Source organism: Cordyceps javanica, chromosome 3, assembly GCF_051103115.1.
Source record: "Cordyceps javanica chromosome 3, complete sequence".
Lineage (NCBI taxonomy): Eukaryota > Fungi > Ascomycota > Sordariomycetes > Hypocreales > Cordycipitaceae > Cordyceps > Cordyceps javanica.
The window spans coordinates 5,046,240-5,064,356 of NC_139297.1; the positions used below are offsets into that span (position 1 = coordinate 5,046,240).

The 18,117-nt window shown below is 56.4% G+C and overlaps 6 protein-coding genes across 6 annotated transcripts; 3 read left to right on the forward strand and 3 right to left on the reverse strand.

The window, feature by feature from the left end:
• Nucleotides 1–68: 68 nt before the first annotated feature.
• On the forward strand, nucleotides 69–1,170 carry V2A60_005705 (class I SAM-dependent methyltransferase; the record flags this gene model as incomplete). The annotated part of the gene is made up of 2 exons (XM_083257012.1): nucleotides 69–309; nucleotides 401–1,170. The coding sequence occupies 2 exons, from the start codon at nucleotides 69–71 to the stop codon at nucleotides 1,168–1,170; spliced, it is 1,011 nt and encodes a 336-aa protein (XP_083113138.1).
• A 1,035-nt stretch (nucleotides 1,171–2,205) lies between these two features.
• On the forward strand, nucleotides 2,206–3,102 carry V2A60_005706 (uracil phosphoribosyltransferase; the record flags this gene model as incomplete). Its single annotated transcript, XM_083257013.1, has 3 exons — nucleotides 2,206–2,388; nucleotides 2,480–2,579; nucleotides 2,684–3,102. 3 exons carry the CDS (start codon nucleotides 2,206–2,208, stop codon nucleotides 3,100–3,102), a joined length of 702 nt encoding a protein of 233 aa, XP_083113139.1.
• Nucleotides 3,103–3,181: 79 nt separating this feature from the next.
• Nucleotides 3,182–6,277, reverse strand: V2A60_005707 (uncharacterized protein; the record flags this gene model as incomplete). The annotated part of the gene is made up of 2 exons (XM_083257014.1): nucleotides 3,182–6,125; nucleotides 6,180–6,277. The coding sequence occupies 2 exons, from the start codon at nucleotides 6,275–6,277 to the stop codon at nucleotides 3,182–3,184; spliced, it is 3,042 nt and encodes a 1,013-aa protein (XP_083113140.1).
• A 506-nt stretch (nucleotides 6,278–6,783) lies between these two features.
• Nucleotides 6,784–8,912, reverse strand: V2A60_005708 (uncharacterized protein; the record flags this gene model as incomplete). The annotated part of the gene is made up of 3 exons (XM_083257015.1): nucleotides 6,784–6,931; nucleotides 7,029–8,051; nucleotides 8,119–8,912. 3 exons carry the CDS (start codon nucleotides 8,910–8,912, stop codon nucleotides 6,784–6,786), a joined length of 1,965 nt encoding a protein of 654 aa, XP_083113141.1.
• Nucleotides 8,913–11,891: 2,979 nt separating this feature from the next.
• On the forward strand, nucleotides 11,892–15,145 carry V2A60_005709 (fungal specific transcription factor domain-containing protein; the record flags this gene model as incomplete). Its single annotated transcript, XM_083257016.1, has 5 exons — nucleotides 11,892–11,942; nucleotides 12,265–12,495; nucleotides 12,559–12,658; nucleotides 12,709–13,207; nucleotides 13,261–15,145. 5 exons carry the CDS (start codon nucleotides 11,892–11,894, stop codon nucleotides 15,143–15,145), a joined length of 2,766 nt encoding a protein of 921 aa, XP_083113142.1.
• A 513-nt stretch (nucleotides 15,146–15,658) lies between these two features.
• On the reverse strand, nucleotides 15,659–17,503 carry V2A60_005710 (uncharacterized protein; the record flags this gene model as incomplete). The annotated part of the gene is made up of 5 exons (XM_083257017.1): nucleotides 15,659–16,342; nucleotides 16,468–16,688; nucleotides 16,771–16,905; nucleotides 16,968–17,256; nucleotides 17,336–17,503. 5 exons carry the CDS (start codon nucleotides 17,501–17,503, stop codon nucleotides 15,659–15,661), a joined length of 1,497 nt encoding a protein of 498 aa, XP_083113143.1.
• Nucleotides 17,504–18,117: the final 614 nt, after the last annotated feature.

An 18,117-nucleotide genomic window follows, 5' to 3' on the forward strand; every position in this document is an offset into this window, starting at 1 on the left:
TTTCCAGCACAGAATGCTTCTCTCAACTTTTTGACCCCTTGGAAAGAAAATACCCGCCGTCGCCCAAGATGATGCTCGCCGACATCACTAGATACTTTACAGACCCATTCGGTCGCAGAAAACGCTCGCAAAAGTCAGTTGACGGTGCTGGATTCGAGGCCGAGGACCGCAAATACCCGTTCACAATATCGTCGTGGGACGACTACCACAGCTACCGACCCATGCTCCCGCCGTCCATGTTTGCGTCGTGGATCAAGTACCATGAGGCGCACGGCGGCAAGCTCGACGTTGCCCACGACATTGGTGCCGGTAAGCACTCCCTAGCATTTTCCTTTCTTCTTTTCAGAAAGAAACTCGGCTACGAGGGGCAAATCAAAATTCCGTACTAACCCGCCAGCAGGCTCCGGAACCGGCGCCGCCTTCCTCTCGCAAGTCTTTGCGCACACCTACGTGTCCGATCCGGGCGAGGCCAACATTGCCATTGCGCGCGCGCGGCTGCAGCCGGCCGACAAGTTCACGTTCCTGCAGGCGCCGGCCGAGGTACAGTGGCCGGGCCCGTCGTCGGTGGACATGGCCGTCGTGTGCAATGCGCTGCACTGGACCGACGCGCCGGTCGTCATGGCCAACCTGGCGGCGACGCTGCGGCCCGGGGGCACGCTGGCGTGCTGCATGCAGGCCTTCCGCGTCAACTTCCCGCAGAGCCCGCGGCTGGACGCGCTGTGGCTGACGGCGACCGAGGCCGTCATGAGCCGGCTGCACGCCGAGGGCGCGCTCAGCGACGCCATCCTGGCGGGCATCCGCAACTGCTACGCCGGCTACGAGGGCGTCGCCGTGCCCGCGGCGCACTTCCGCGACGTGCGACGCTGGCACGTCAACGTGCGCCCGGGGGACCCCACGCCGTACCGCTTCACGCGCGCGGGCGAGTTCGCCGAGAACCCGCGCCGCGTCGGCGAGGGCGAGACGGAGGAGTACCTCGAGGACCCCGGCTGGCGGCGCCAGGTCGACGTCAGCTGGCTCCGCGGGTTCCTGCGCACGACCACGCTGCCGCTGGCGGACGACACGTGGACCCTGCCACCGTGGGCGGAGCTCGAGCGGGTGATTGAGGACGAGTTTGGCGGCCAGGTCACGGCAGAGTGGCCCGTGTATATGCTTCTGGCCACGCGAAGATGAGTCGGGTTGCAGACTTGACGCTATAAGCTGTGATTGCGATGCGATTCGGAGTGTTTTTAGAATAACAATCATTCTTGTAATTTCCAGTTTATATATATATGTACATGTTTGTGTCCGTCGATGATTGTGTGGCGATTAGAAAGCAGGAGCTTCTGTTTGGAGAACCGGTGCCAGATAACCCCTGACTACATCGATAGCGTTCGGGAGGAGAACACTTAAAGACTTTCCGCAGTCTACCTGCATCTTCGAATTCACACCGTTTCGCGACGTTTCTGTTCTGTAAAACGAGGTCAGCGTTGGAGTGGCTGCTTCATCTAAAATCGGGCCGGACTTGCGCTAACGAATCAAGTCAAGGGGTGACAGTTGGACTAACAGTAGGGGAAGTAATCAAGTCGTTGTGTGTTGCTTCGCATAAGCGTACCGATCCTGGTTTTTTTCTGCGGCTTGCCATCTTCTTTCCTCCATGTCTTCCTTTGTCCTCATGCTGCTGGCTACCTGCATCGAGTTCCCCAAAAGCCTCACAGAGCAAAGCCAACCTGAATACGAAAAAAATGACAAGCGACTTTTAATATACCTTTCCGCCACATCTTCCTCTCTCTGTATGTCTCTCTCTTCCTTTATCAACCCAGTCATTTCAGTCATGCCAGCCTTGTCACAACATCGGCATCTTCCGCGCAACCCCTCCTCCCCCCTCCCCCCTCCCCGATCGTCCCGGCCCAAAGCGGCCCCTCCGCCCCGCCTCCGCATCGGCTGGGCCCCAAAAAAAGAAACAGCAAACCCCCCACCTCCAAAGGTACAGCCCAGGTGACAGACAATTGGGGACCTTATCTTGGTCTTCCCCTCTTCTCTCCTCTTTGCATCTACAGCTTCTTTCGCCATTCCGTTTGCTTTCCCCCGCTTTCACTCTCTGACCGAGCTCTTTGGGCCAGAAATCTCCAAAATCTCCAGCTAAACCGTTGTCCCGTTTAGATAGAGCAGTCTTTTAAAAAAAGAGAAAAAAAAAAGACGAAAATATCCATAGACGGCCAAAAAGACATGGCTTCCAATCTCCCGCCCAACGTCCACATCTCGCAGCATCCCTGTCTGCAGGCCAAGATTAGCCAGCTGCGCTCCAAGTCGACCAGCTCGCGCGAGACAAACGCCCTTGTCCATGAAATATCCCTCATCATCGCCTGCGAGGCGCTCGCTAAGTCGCTAACCGCCGTGGCCGGGCCTAAGGTACGCCATCATCGTCGTCGTCGTCGTCGCCGTGGTCATTTCTATTCACCGTATACATTTCATGAAAAAAAAACTGACAAAGGGTTTGCAGGATCAAAGCCCTATTGGCGCCGAGTACGAAACCACCGACGTCACGCCCAGCACAATGTGCATCGTTCCTATTCTGCGCTCCGGTCTCGCCATGGTTGACGGTACGTGTCGTGCCCCCCCTCTTTCATACCCCCCTCTCCAGCTCGCTCCATACCCGCCGTTCTTCTCGAGGCTAACTCTGACCCCTTCTCTCCCTCTTGTGCAGCCGTCCAGACAATGCTTCCTCGTCTCGTCCCCGTGCACCACCTCGGCATGTACCGCGAGCCCTCGACGCTCGACCCCGTCGAGTACTACAACAACCTGCCGCATCATGTGCCGGCCGACGGCGCCGGTGCCGGTGCCGGTGCCGCCGGCTCGTCGCTCGCCATCCTCGTCGACCCCATCATCGCCACCGGCGGCACCTGCGCCGCCGCCGTCCAGACCCTCCGCGAATGGGGCGCCCGCAGGGTCCTGGTCCTCAGCGTCCTCGGCGCCGCCGACGGCATCCGCCAGGCCGCCCAGGAGTGGCCCGAGGGCACCGAGCTGTGGGTCGCCGCCGTCGACTCGGAGCTCACAAAGGAGGGCATGGTGAAGCCCGGGCTGGGCGACGTGGGCGACAGGCTTTTCTTGACGATTGGGAAATGAAAAAGTCGACGCGGCCAGGAGGGGTTGTAAAGCATCATGAATGTATACAAAAAAGGCAAAAAATTGGACTATATACGTTTTATGCACTATACTGTTCCTCGTCGATGAGCGACCTCTCCCTCCAGCATGTCTCGACCCAGCTACCACGCACCAGACGTGGCAGCTTTGCCCTCGTGCTTAGTTCGCGCCGCAACGCGTCCACGGCATACAGGCCCTGTCCAACCAGCACAACATGCGTAAGTCCCTCGCTCTCCAGTCCGTCCACACACAGGCCGCCTCCATATCGTACATATCTCGCCAACCGCTCTGCGTCTGCCATGCCATTATTATCATCGTCGTCATCGTCCCTCGCGCAATAAAAGTAAACCACGCACCGCTGAAACATCATGCTCCGCAGCTGCGCCGACAGACCTCTTCCTCTCTCCTCCAGCTCCTCCAGGAACCGGCTCTTGTCAAAGGTCACCTGCCCCTGGCCATCCTCAATCTTGGGCATGTCGCGCATCAGCACCCGCAGCTCCTCGAGCGGCAGGTCCCGCGCGTAGCTGTCGCCGTACTGGTCCGTGTTCTGCGCCGCCACGTGTCTGAGCGCGTCAGTCGCGTGAAACAGATGCGACTCCTCGTACGGGAGCAAGAAGGTATCGGCATCGGCATCGGTGTCGGTGCGGGCCTCCGAGTTGGCCTGGAGCTGCGTTAAACAGTCCTGGATCCAACGGGGCCGTATAATGTCAACGCCCCCCTGCTTGACCAAGCTGGCGACCTTGACCACCTTCTTGTCGGCGACGAGAACCATGGCGGTGCCTGGGGCGGCGCGCTGCGACACGACGCCGCCATTTTCCTTGATGATGGTCTCGAGCTGCGCTTTCGTGCGCTTGAAGGGTTTGAGGGACTCGGAGAGGACGCAAAACTCGATGCTGTCAAAGAGCTTCGTCGCCGCAGTGGTCTTGGGTGGCGGTGGCGGGCCCTGGCTGTCGCCGCCGACGCCGACAATGACGACCTCACGCTTTAGGCGCTTCGGCTTGTGGCGCTTGCGACTCTCCATGGTCATGGCCTTCTCCCTCGACTCCTCGTCGGCGTGCTGCCTGAGGCTCTGGAACTCGTCGACGGAGAGAGCGCTGTCCCACTCGCGGTCCAGCCGCAGGCGTCGGAAGCGCGGGAAGCGCAGGGTGTAGCCCCGCGCGAACGAGTCCGAAGGACCCACGCTCGCCGCCTTGACGGAGACGACAACCGAGTCGCGCGGCCGAATCCACACGTCGGGGCGCTCGAGCTGCTTGGTCTCACCGCCGCCGAGCTCCACAAACTCGGACGGCGGGTTGCGCGCGTCCCAATCGATCCACTTGCCCTCGGTGCGGTGCCGGATCTCGGCGTAGTCCTCGGCGCGGAAGCCGCCGCCGACCTTGAAGAAGCTGAAGCACTTCTCCGGGTGCGCGCCGGCCTGGATCTGGTTGGGCGACGCGCGCAGGCCGCACAAGAAGCTCGAAAGCGTGCCGCCGCGCTTGCCGGAGCCGTAGTACCCGCCGATGACGACGCAGTCCAGCGACTCGCCAAACTCGGACATGTACTCGGGCTTGACCTTGAGCCAGTCGTCGTTGCGGCTGTTGAGGCGGTACATGGACCGCGGGTTCTTGAGCACCAGGCCCTCGGACGCGTTAGCAACGACCTCGCGCAGCAGCGGCTCGATGGCGTCGGGCGAGGTGGCACGCGTATAGCCGTGGATCTCGAGGCGTCTGTGAACGGGCTTGACGGCCTTTTCCAGCGCATTGTGGCGGTCGCGCAGCGTGTACTGCGTCAGCTGCTTGTCGTTGAGGTACAGGATGTCGAAGACGCGGAACAGCGGGCGGTGGCCAGACGAGTCCGAGCCCGAGCGGTTCTGCTGCTCGGCGAGCGCGGCCGTCTTGAGCGTACCGAAAGGAACCATCTTGTCGACGCTCATGTCCCAGGTGATCATCTCACCGTCGAGAATGATATTGCGCACGCCGGAGGCAAAGGCGCTTCTAAGATGGCGCGTCAGGCTGGAATTGTCGTCCTGGAAGCCGTGGCCGTAGAGGTACGTGTACTCCTTGGCCTTGCGCGACCAGAAGCAAAAGCGCTTGCCACCGGGGGTGCTCGGATCCTGCATCATATGCATCTGCATGCGCTCGCCGTCGAGCTTCTCTTCGATCCAGAATTCGGGGTCGTCCACCGTCGGTCGCAGCAGGTCAATCATCTTCTTGAAGGACGCTGGCGTCTGGAACTGCGCCAGCTGCGGCTGGAAGCACTGCATCAGCGTGACGCCCGCGCCGTCGGACTCGAGCCGCACGGCCGGATCGTAGAGCTCCCAGCACACTCGGCGCAGGCTCGACGATACGCTGAAGAGCGTCTCGCCGTCCGGGTGCCACAGGTGCAGCAGCGTCTTTTCCGTCGCGCCGACCTTCATCTGGCGCAGGACGATGCGGATCAGCCACAGCATCTCCTCGGCGTTCATGCGATTGTAAAACGTCTCGAAGACGCGCAGATTCTCGCTCTCGCCCGCCGACGCCGCCAGCTTGTCGAGCTGCTCGTTCACCTCGGCGATCGTCATGGTGCCCGACTCCGTGCGCATGGGGCGCTTGGAGAGGGCCTCGAAGCAGCGACCCGCAAAGTCGCCTGCGAGCCGCGCGGCCATGGTCTGGCCCGGCAGCTTCCAGTGCAGCAGGTTGTAGCCGTCCTCGGAGTTCTTGTCAATCTTCATCAGCTTGACGAGCAGCTTTCCGATGGCGTTCTCCTTCAGCCCGTAGACGCCGCGGTCGCGGTCCTTGTCCGGTAGGATGAGACGCAGCGCGGGGTAAAAGTCCGGGCCGACCTCCTTGCGCCAGCGCCCGATGAAGCGGTCGATGATGTGCCGCCGCTGCTCCTGCGGCGAGAGCTGCGTCTGTCCGCGGGGGCCCTTTTTGCGGACGACACCGCCGGTGGGCTGGCGCTTGTTTTCATTGAGCGGATTGAAGAGCTCCGTGTAGAGGTCCGAAAACAGAAGCGTCTTGGCAAAATTATGTGGCCTGTTGGGATATCTGAACGGGGGAGGTCAGCGTGAGGTGTGGATGTATGGGCTGAAGAGGTTCTACTTTTCGTCCAGGTCTTGTCGGGCTTCGTGGGAGCCGTATTGAATCTCTTCTTCGCGCTCGGCATCATTATCCGGCGTTTTAGCCCGCGATTGGCTCATGGCAGCGAGTTATCGCAATTTTTCATCATTCGCTGAGTCCATTGAGAGAAGCAGATGGCCGCTGTGAGGGCTCGATGCGAGCTGGCTTAAATAAATGCTGTTTGTTACTAGTGCGACGATGTGCAAGGCAGAAGTGTCACGGTGGGTCGGCTGGATCAACTAATAGTTAACATCTGCTAGTTAACTAGTGTAGGCAGCAACCTCCCGGGTAGTGAAGAGTAAGAATTCCAGATGTAGTCCATTTAATCTAGCTGAACCACATATACTAGTTGGCAAGATTCTGTAGCATTTAGACATTTATCAACAAGATCACAATTCTCGTGCTCGGCCCTTTTTCAGTCAATGTGCATTCGGCTGTCATAGTTTGGGCTGATGGCAAGTCAACAAACAAGTTGATATCTAGCTAAAAAGTACTGCTGCAATTACCAACACAGCCGGAAATGGTTGCTCATAGAATTCAAACGCTTATATTACATCAGACCAGAAAACACAGACATGCTAAAAAATCACCTCGAAATAGCACGACGCCGCCGCCGCTTCTTTCGTATTGACATGATTCGCTTGCGCTGGACGACGCTGACACCCCAATTGTAAATCATTTCTCGCATCAAAATGATGATGGTGGCAACCACCGTCGGCACCGCACAGGCCCAGCTATTTTCAAAAGTGATTAGCAAAAAAGACCAGAAAAAAAAAAGAAACAAATAAAGCACAGCATATTTAGAAGCTGCCGATGCGTGGGAAAACGTACAAGTACCAGATTCCCTTTTTGATCTCGGGAAAGTCTTCGAAGTTTTGACCAAAGAAACCAGTGATGAATGTCAGCGGCAAGAAAATAATGGTGACGGTGGTCAGCTGCTTCATGGACTCGTTCTGGTTGGCGGTGATGGTGTTGAATATGAGGTTGATGAGGTTCTCGGACGACTGCTTGAGCTGCTGCAGCGACTCGGTGATGATGATGCAGTGGTCGAGCACGTCGCCGAGGTATGTGTGCGTCATGGGGGTGACGAGGACGCCGGTGGCCGGGTTGGTGAGCTCGCGGGCGGCCTGCTCCTGCGTCATGAATGTGCGGTGATCGCGCAGCACGTTGACCAGGTTGTCAATGGGCAGCAGGAAGCGCAGCATCTTGTTGATCTCGCTGATGCAGATGTAGAGACGCCTGCTCTGGCGGATGCTGGGGGCCGAGATGACGTCGAGCTCGAGGTCGCCGAGTATGTCCGTGTAGGCGGCCGTGAGCGGGATGGCGAGGTCGATGATGGCGTCCATGATGCCCTGGACGAGCAGCGAGGCGTCGCACGAGTCGCGCAGGCTGGTGCCGGGCGTGCTGAGGCGCTTGACAATGGGCCTCTCGACGTCGGCGGCCGAGGCCTCGAAGAAGGAGATGACGGTGTTGTCGGCGGTCAGGAAGATGGACACCTGCTCGGCGGCCACGGCCATGCTGTAGGGCGCGAGGGACGAGTGCGCCTCCATGAACTGCGTGCGGGCCTCGTTGCCGCTAGCCTGGTACCGCTGCAGTGTCCGCAGCATGCTGGTCTCGGGCAGGGTGGCGTAGGGCGGCGCGGCGGGTGCTGATGCGTCCGAGCCGCGCCTCTTTTCCGGGTCAGCGCTGGGAGAGTGGCCGAAGTCGCCGCCGCCGCCGAAGAATTGGCGGATCGCGGCCAGGGTGGTGCGGGAGGAGGAGGAGCTACTGGCGGAGCTGACACTATCCGCGTCGGAGTCGACGACGTGGACGAGCTTCTGCAGCGTCATGATGATGAATGCGTGCTGGGGATACCTGTGACCGCGATTAGAATACAATGATGGGAGCAGGGGAGAGTCAATGGAAAGGTGGTGCGTCGTACCAGTCGACCTTGGTTCGGTTGCGCAGGTTCATAATGTCCTCAATGGCGAGCTTGTGCAGGCCCTTGGTCGAGCCGACGGCCTGGATGACGTCCCAGCTGAGGCCGTTGATGTTGATCCAGCGACACCTGGCCCAGGCCTCCTTGGGTCGCTGCAGGAACTCGACGAAGCCGTCGTTGCCAAAGTGCCACTGCTCCATGCGGTCCAGCGCGTAGTCCACCACGGTAATCTCACAGGGGGCGCTCAGCTGGGGCACCGAGGCGTGCCCGCCGTCTGGTAGTTTGGGGTCGTAACCGGGCTCGGCGCCGGGATGCCAACCCAAGCCGGCGCCGGCAAAGGGCATCTCGAACTCGTCATCATCGTCGTCGCCGCCGCCGCCGCCGCCGTCAAAAGTGCGAAACGTGGGGGCCCGACTGCTGCGGCGGCGCCTCAGCCCGGCGGCACCACTGCCGATGCCTTTGCCCGGGGACGTCGGGCTCGTGGCGCTGCTCGGTCGCTGCTGTTGGTAGGCATCGCGCGAGAGGGGCGGCACGTCCGTGTCGGAGCGAGAGTGGACGGGGATGGTGGGCGGCGAGAGCCGCGACGCGGCGCCGGTAGCAGCAGGAGCAGCAGCAGCAGCAGCCTCACCGGTGATATGATAGGTCACATGAGGCCCGGGAGGACGTGAATCAAGACTGGTGCGGGGCCGGGCAGCGACATTGGGAAGATTGGGTTCGTCCGTGTTGGAGGAGGAAGAGGGTGCGGTGCCAGCGGCCGTCGTGGTTGCGCTGCGCTGACGCGGGTCGCGCAACGGCATCACCATGCCAAGAAAAGTTGTGCGTTGGTGAATGCTACAACGCCAACGGCGGGGTTCGCATGGGTGAAAATGTGGTTCAACAAAGAAAAAAATGGCCGTTGATATGGATGGGGCTGATGAGATTCAGACACGTATGATGTTTTTTTTCTGTCGTGTCTTTGGGTCACGATGACGATTACTTGCGACGCGAGGTCGGGCGGGCGATCTACAGCTTGATACAGTCTAACGTGCTGCAGCACCAGCTACCCGGGGGGCCATAATAAGGGGCGTCATGACTCGGGAGATGCGACAGTGAGATTGGAGTAGAGGAAGCGAGATTAAAATAGAGCAAGAAAAGAAAAAAGAAAAATAAAGAAACGAGGAAAAGCGACGATCTGGACAGAAACCAGACAAAGGAGAATTGAGTAGTTGGTTGAACCTGATAAGTAATATCAGTCAAGTACGTAAATTGTTTGTGCAAAGGCTGGCATCCACTATAAAGTTGGTGTAGGGTTGGTAGTGTCGAAGCCGCTGTGTGTCTGTGCGTCACTGGCCTGGGGTAGGGTAGCTACCTGCCCGGCGGTACTGCAGAAAGACGGGCCTTTCCTCATCGCTAAAGGCCCGTTGCATTATTTTGCATCATCGAGCACTTGGCAACGTCAATCATTGCTGTATCGTGTCCGGATATGCGAGACGACCGAGCGACTGACCGACCGTTGAGCGGCGGCGGCGGCTCTGGACAGGGAAGTTTTGCTCAACGGTGCGGGGGGGCTCCGTGTCTCTCTCCCGAAACAAAAAAAACCGTTTTGACCAGAATCGTCTCGACGTGCAGCGAAGCGCCCGAGACAAGGCATGCTGTCATTTATGACGAAAACAAAATAGACCCCTCCCCCCCCCTCCTCCCCTGTTGTTGTCGGCGACGGGCGATCAGAGACCGATTGTGCGGTGCACTGGAACCGCTGGCTGGTTGGCCGGTTGGCTGGGCCTGGCGCAGGTGTGGCTTGGAAGGGGTCCGGCGCCAAGGTGGTCTATCTCGCAGGGTGGGAGTGGGTATTCGATGGCCGTGGACAGCTGATGATGCGAGAATCGGTCAGTTATCGGAAAATTACGCAGTCCAGGGTCGGAAGAAGGGGACACGGACGCATGGGAAAGTGAAAATCGCATGCTTGTGAATGGAGATTTCGCAAAAACGGACACGCACGGAGTATATGTGCCAGCATGGTCGTGTGTGAGTGAGAGAGGAACAAGTAAAATGATTGGGCGGCTTTTGACGCTACTCTGATGAAACTTCATCAGAATTAATTACATGCTGATAATTGGCATGTGCATTGATGGACAGCTAGCGACGTTGGGGTTGGTACCGGCTACCCGGCGCCTGGAGCATAATTGATTACTGGTACGACTCGGCTGTATAGAGTAACTTTATTGTTTACTGATACTACCTAGGTTAGCTGTTAGTGGTCCGGCTATTTGCGGGGTCGAAAGCTAATCGAGTGAGTGTTTTTCGTCATTTTCTTCTTCTTCTTCTTCTTCGTCTTCTTCTCTTCCGGGTACTCGTTTTGTCTTTCCTTTATTTATTTTTAGCGTTTTCCCATTCCGCGACTACCCAGCATTGCGCAGCCAAGTCGTTTGAGCCGTGGTCTTGGCAGTGTACTAAGTATCTACCAGTACCCAGCTTGGCAATCAGCCAACGAGTACGTTACTCGCGAGTGCCGCATAGTAACGAGAGCCTCGCTGCTCGTCAACAAGCGACATGCAAGCCTACCTACATAGCACGGTGCGAGCCGGCGTATGCACTTGGTGTAGCATGCTGTTTCAAATGTTTCATTCCGTCGTGGCCTGCAGCGAAGATCCTCGTGTGCGTGCGGCCAACTTTCGTTGGGGGATGGATTGCAGTACCAATAATTACCGTGCAGCGTGGGTGGTTGCCGGTGCAGGACGCCGTTATGCACGGCGGTATTGATGAGCAAGGTGGGTACATGCCCCTACTACCCTTGGTACATGAGCCATTTCGCTCTTATTGGTAGCGAGCGGTCTGTTTGTCTGTTTGTCTGTCTGTCTGTCTGTCATCCTGTCTGCCAGTCTGCCATGTTCCGTTTGCTGGCTGCTCTGTTTGTAATCTGCACAGTACTGAGTATGTCTTGCGCACAATTTACTGCCAACTGCCCACACAACATTCCGCCAGCTGCTACCCGCCTGCCAGCTGGCGCAAACGTCCGCTGCTCTCCCGCCAGCCGCCAACCTAATCCAACCACGACGTACGGGCCAATCCGGCCTCCGTCCCCTCTTTTGTTTTTCTTCGTCTCGTTATCCATATCCATCCCGTCTGGCCGCGGTCCACTGCCAGCCAGCCAGCCACAGCCACCTAGCATAGCTACCTACCCATGCCCATACCCATACGGGCCATACCCAACCCAATTGACCTCATCACCAAACATAACTAAGCTGTACATGATTATATTTTACATAATACCTCATCGCCCATGAAAAAAAAAAAAAAAAACTCCTTTTGAATCTTTTCTGCTCATAATTATTCAGCATGATGTGATTTGATGTCCCTTTGATTTTATTTCCTTTTCGACCTTGCTCTCATCCTCGTCTAGTCCACTGTACCGACCCAGCCAAGTATTACGACCCATACCAATATTCCTCCTCCCTGCCTGGGCCAACCCCCCCCCCCCCCCAGTATCTCAGACCCCACCCATCTGCGTCACCCCACCACCCACCACCTAAATCACCCACCACCACCATAATCATCGGCTGCGTTCAGTCCCGGCTTCGCGGGCTTGTGGGCTCGCAGGCTTCAAGGCTTACAGCCTCGCCAATGGAAAATCACCCGCTCCAACCACAATCGCCCTCCTCGGGGCCGCTGCCATTTGTTGTTGCTACTAGCTACCTACCTACTACCAGTACGCTCTTGATCGGGTCCTACTCCTACTCCCCCCCCCATCTCCCACCCCTAAATAACCGTTCCCCTTCCCCGAAATATCTCGGACTCTCATGGCCGTCTCCAGGAACCGTCAACAATCATCCGCCATGAGCTCCAATATTGTCCTTTGCGAGACGGGCTATTACCGATCTGCTTGCGTCGAGTGTCAGCGTCGGAAACAAAAGGCAAGATCCGATCGTACCTTTTCCAGAGCCCTGTCACATCACACCCCATTCACACCCCGCGGCGCTGCCAATTGTCCACGCTCCCCCCAAAGTTAGCCTTCATCTCCACCTCCATCTCGACAGCTCTCCCGCCTCTGTGTGCGATGCTACACTCTTCCCCGTTGAAACCGTTGCGCTTTGCTCTCATGTCTGGCTAGATGGCCAGTCTCAACTTTCCTCTGCTTCTCATTTCATCCGCTAACACGCATCTACTTCGCAGTGCAATCGCGAATGGCCCTGTGACAGCTGCCGTCGTCGCAAGGTTCCCGATGGCTGCCGGTACAATGAGAATCCGCTCCCTTCAGACTCTGCCACGCCGTCCTCTCACAGGACAGACATCTTTCCAGACACCCCGGCCAGCCGTGCCAGTCTCAATGCCAACGAGGGCCAGGTCTTCGAGGTCCTTGCTGAACGCGCCTTTATTAACCTAGGCATCGATAACGCCCCCAGGGTGAGTCCCGTCCGATCGGTCCTCTCGGGCCTCTTGATGATCCATCTCTCATATAGCCCATAGGAAAATGCCCCTCCAGAGCAGAAGCAGGACATGGTCGAGCTTGGCTCTTCCGCCCAGCTTGATCGCATCATCGAGCTGCTTCCCAAACGACGCTTGATGGGTACGTCAACCACAAACTTGCTCACCTTTGCATAATCTAACACCCTCAAGACGACCTGATTCAGCTCTTCATCAACGACGTCAACTATCACTACTACATAATATATCCTCCACTTTTCCTCCAAGAATATCATATCTGGTGGGATCGTCGCGCCCACGGCAAGCCCATCTCCCTGCAATACACTTGTCTCGTTGCCATGCTCTGCGCTTGCACCGTTCAACACGTTGCCGATGATCTGGAAAAGACAGTCATCACAGACTACGGAGAGCCCATCCACACCGTCACCGACAAGATCCACGCTGCAGTCCGTGAGCTGTCTGGCGTCATTCCTGTCGGCCACTACCACATGATGAATGTGCAGCGCTTGATACACTCCTGCTACTGGTACAAAGCCGAAGCTCGCTTCGTCGAGGCCTGGCACGTTCTGAACCAGGCCATTCTCGAGGCCAAGGAGCTCGAGCTACATATTGAGCCAAAACCCGACGCAGTGTCCGAATTTGACCGCGAGATGCGCCGACGGCTTTGGTGTATCCTCGACACCTGGGACTGGCACGTACACATGTCGCGACTCGATAGAGACTTTCTGACCGAGAGAACCTTAGGCAAATATCCTCCGGTCTGTCGCGCCCGAAGCTCATTGACCGTGGTGGCTGCACCGCTGAGCTCCCAGACCTCACCCTCGAGGGCTACAATCCTTCTCCCATGGAGCACATGAAGATGCAGTCTCAGCTTACGCGTGAGCTGGCCACGCGCTTCGGTGCTCCGAAGAATATTATATCAACGCAGGAAGTCCAGGAATACAAGGAAATCATCCTTGCCTGGGTCCGCCGTTATCCCAAAATTTACGACTTTTACAACCCAGACATGTCCAGAGACTCGGTCCATCCTTGGATCTTTCCTCATAGATTCTACCTGTACACCATGGCTTGCTTACTGATCCTGAATCCCATCCGCCATTACATGGTCAAGTCATACACGAAGAACTCTCCTGTCGACGAGCTCAAGTGCCGCCAAGATGGCCTCTTCTTTTCCTTGATTCTTCTTAAGACCCAGCGAAAGTGGGTTGATAAGATTAATGGCAGGGATGGCCGCCTGCATTTTATTGTGTTTTCCATCTTTGATACTGCTGCCATTCTGTGTACCGCATTGGTCAAGGATCATGCCAACACCATCGAGAATAAGGAAGACGTTCTGCAAGCCATTGCAGAGTCCACTGCCATGCTCAAAGCTTTGGTCAACATCTCCGAGACAGCCAAAATGTCCCACGACATCTTGTATCGTCTCACGAAAAAACTCAAAAAGCCCGGCTCTTCGAAGGAGCCGGGCGACATAGGCCGGAAGCGCACAAAGATAGCTGCTGTGCCGCCCTCACAACATGCTTCAGCCTCGGCCTCAGCAGCCACCGCCCCCACGAAGCCGCACAACGCACCTCCTAAAGCAGACCACGCGCCTGCTGCTACGAGCACAGTCTCCGAAACTCCGCAGGCCTCTACTGCTAGCTATGCGTCTGCGCCTCAAGCAAGTCTGGATGACTACAATATCCCCCAAGCAAGCCTTGACGGGTACAACAGTCCCACGACAAAACTGGATTCCTACAGCGATCCCACAGCAAACTTGGACTCCTATGGCAATCCTGTCGTCAAGTTGGAATACAGTAACCCTCCTACAGTGATGGGTTCTTACACTACTTCTCCTGCGGAACTGAACTCGTACAACAACTCTTCGGCAAAGTTGACTCCATACAACGATGCTCCAGTCATGGTCCCCCCAATGCCGGCGCATGTAAGCGCCTCTGCTGCCGCGCATACCTTGTCGCAGCCTTTGCATCGAATGGAGACCTCGCAAATGTCTCAACAGCATATGCCGCAAAGGACTGGTATTTCAAACGTTCAACAAGGATTGCAGCAACAGCAACAGCAACAGCATCAGCATCAACATCAACATCAACATCAGCAGCAGTATCAGCAGCAGCATCAGCAGCAGCATCATCAGCAGCCCGCCGCACATATGCCAATACCCATGCCCGACCCCAATTTCTATCAGCCAATGCAGCCGAGCATGCAACGCCCCCCTATCGAGCCGAGCCAAGCCATTAACCACCCTCACCATCGGCACCGCGATAACGCCTCCCAGTCCAGCCCACCAGACGCGCAGCAGACCGTGCGCTACGCGCAGCCGCCGCCGCTCGGCACTGGCATTTTTAACATGAATGTCGCCGACGGTGTGCCCGCCATTGCCAACCTCTGGGATGCCCCCGTAGGGCCCATGGCACCCGTCATTTCCTACTCCATCATGGGTCACAACGTGCCCGTCAATGTCGTGCCCCAGCCGCGCGAGCTCTTCATGAGCCAGCAGCCGGAGCACACGGTACCCGAGCTCAACCTGACTAACCTGACCGAGGAGGAGATTGGCGGCCTCGCGCCCCTATGGCAATGGCACTCAACCAATCTGTTTCCCGATGATACGAATAACGGCCCTCCTGCATAGTCCCATGATTATTTAAAGAAACAAACCGAAAAGGAAATAAGGCATCTTTGATTTCTATTTGGAGTGAACCGCAGCCCTCCCCCTTTGTTGTTGTAGTTGTTGTTGTTGTCTTTCCTAGTATAGTTGTCATGGGAGGCTTACAAGGACAGCAGTGCCAGATGTAGTAAATTGCATATCTTCCTGGATAGCGTCTAGTTGAATTTTACAAAGTCATGGCAATTGTTTGAAATGGGTGAATGTCGGCGTGCCAAGAGAGAGTGTGTCTGTAGGCGATAGCAAGAAGATTTAAGTTGACAAGGTGTCTGTGTATCATGTATCAATGTCGGCACCGTTCCTTTCTTTAAAAAATGTTTTTGGAGTGTAGACGTATCAAAGACAATGTAGTGATTAGAATAGTAGCGCGGCATAACAAGAGCCGCTCTCGTATCATACTAATTAATCAAACACGGCAACGCTCGCATCATACCAATTAATTCAACACAATCATTAATCAAACACAACAACGCTGGCGTCCTATTGCTTGCTGGCAGTCTTTTCCACCACGACAGCCTCGGGGGTGTCAGAGGCGGGCTTCCCCATGCCGAGCTGGGTTGTGTCCCAGCCCTGGCTCTCGAGGTAGGCACGGAAGCGCTCGTCTTCCTTGGAGATGGTATCCTGGCCGACAGTGGGCAGCAGCGTCAACGTAATGACGGCCGACAGCACGCACAGGCTGGATGCGACCCAAAATGGGTACTGGGCGGACTCGGTGTCGTTGCCACCGGCCTTGCTAATAAGCGGAAAGACCCAGGTGCCGACAAAGGCGCCAATTTTGCCGACGGCGGCGGCAATACCGTAGTAGCGGCCGCGCACACCTGTGGCGCACGTCTTGGCGGCCAGCAGACCAATGTTGTTGCCGGGGCCAATCTCGCCGAGGGAGAGGAAGATGCCGTAGACGACGGCAAAGGCAGCGACGTGCTTGGAGATTTTGGAGTAGACACCGGCCATGATGAAGCCGACCAGCGACTGGGCCAGGACGCCAAAGGCGAGGGCGTGCTTGGGGCCGATCCAGTCCGAGATGAAGGCGCCCATGATGGAGCCGGGGAGGTAGAAGAGGTTGATGACGGTGTTCCAGCCGAAAATCTTGGAGAGCGGAGCATCCTTGCCGTAGATGCCGGAGAGGATGGTGGAGGAGTAGATGCCGAAAGCGTATACGGAGAACTGAGAATTGGATTAGGAGAGGGGAGAAAGAAAAGAGAGAAAGAGAGAAAGAGAGAAAGAGAGAAAGAGAGAAAGAGAGAAAAGAGAGAGAGGAGAGAGAGGAGGGGAATAAAGACTAGACTTACATTGTAGAGGAACCAGATGAGGGAGACGCAAAACAGACGGAATCCGTAAAACTTAAAGACGAGGAGGTAGGGCGTGTGGCGACGCATCGAGTTCTTATTGAAATCATCCGGCTCTTCGAGCTTAACGCGGAGGTACAAGAGCACCAGAGGGAAGATGACGCCGACGCCGAGGGCGCATCGCCACATGACTTCGTGGTTATTGGTGCCGGAGGCGATTATGACTGGGGGCGGGCGGATTTTGCGTGTTAGCAACGGCCACATCTTTGACAAGTGGAAACAGAAAGCTTGCGAGAGACGACTTACATGGCATAAAGGCGCCAATGACGAAGCCGCCGTTGATCATGGTGTTGGTGAAGAGGATGAACCAGCGATGGCGGGTGCCAGCCTTGAGCTCGCCTGTGGATTCGGCTGCTCCCACACTGCCAGCAGGGTATTCACCTGAATACAAAAGAAATATCAGCATGACTGCGCAATCCGGGGATACAGCGCAAGAGACACACCTCCGATGCCGACGCCGACAAAGAAGCGCCAGGCCGTCAGCATGCTGAACATGCCAGCTGGGTCACCCTTCCAGTAGGAGCCGGTGGCGAGGGCAGTGAAGACGATGAGGATGACGGTGGAGAGGGTGAGCGAGTTGGCGCGTGACCAGTGGTCGGAGAGGAATCCAAAGAGCAGCTGGCCGACGACGATGCCGGCGAAGGCGATACTGGCGACATACTGGTAGGCCGAGGACTCGGTGTAGACGACGTCGTACTGGCGGGTGAGAATTGTGTTGACGGAGCCAATGACCTGTACAAGAGGGGAATTTTTTTATTCCCTTTGGTCAGCGAAGAGCGCGGAGGAGACTGAAGGAGAAGAGAAGGCGCACATTGTTGATGTAACCGTCAGAGAAGAGACCGGAACCGCAGGCAAAGACGGGCATCATGGCTGCGGCCCAGGTCTTGCGGGGAGCAGAAGCATCGTTCTCGACATCGACGTCGAGGTCGGCGGGCGTTGCTGCCACGGCGGGCTCGTTTTTCTTGCCAAAGCCAAACATTCTTCTCACGCACGCAGGAGAGAGAGAGAACGAGGAAGAAGTAGAAGAATGAGGAGGCGGGCTTGGCAGTTGGTTTGGCTGAAGATACTGGAGAGAAACGAGAACAAGGCCAAAAAAAAAAGAAAGAAAGAAAGCAAAAAAAGAAGAAGAGAAAAAAGAGAAAAAAAGAGATTGTGGGTGTGAGTATTGTGCGTGGGCTAATAATAAACGGAGAGCTTTAAAAGACGGCAGTTACGAGGGGGAAAAAAAGATGATGAGGGGGAGGCATGATTCTTGACCCACCATGCACGCGAGCAAATGATGATATCGAATAGTGGAAGAGAAAATAGTATCCGTAGAATAAATAAATAATAAATAAATAAAAATAAAAGGACAATGGGCCTTGTCAATGTATTTTGTTGCGGATGTGGCACCCGTTGCTGTGCCTGGGAGGGGGGCTTCGGCGTGGGATCCGCTTGGTTGAGGGGAAAAAAGCTGCAAGCGTTCCCCATTCCGGTTTTATTCCCCATGGGCCGGCCCATTTTTGGTTTGATAATGATGAGAAGAAAGAATGAAAAAAAAAAAAAAAAAAAAAAAGGAGAAAAGATCCCTGCAGGGAAATGTGTATATTTGCA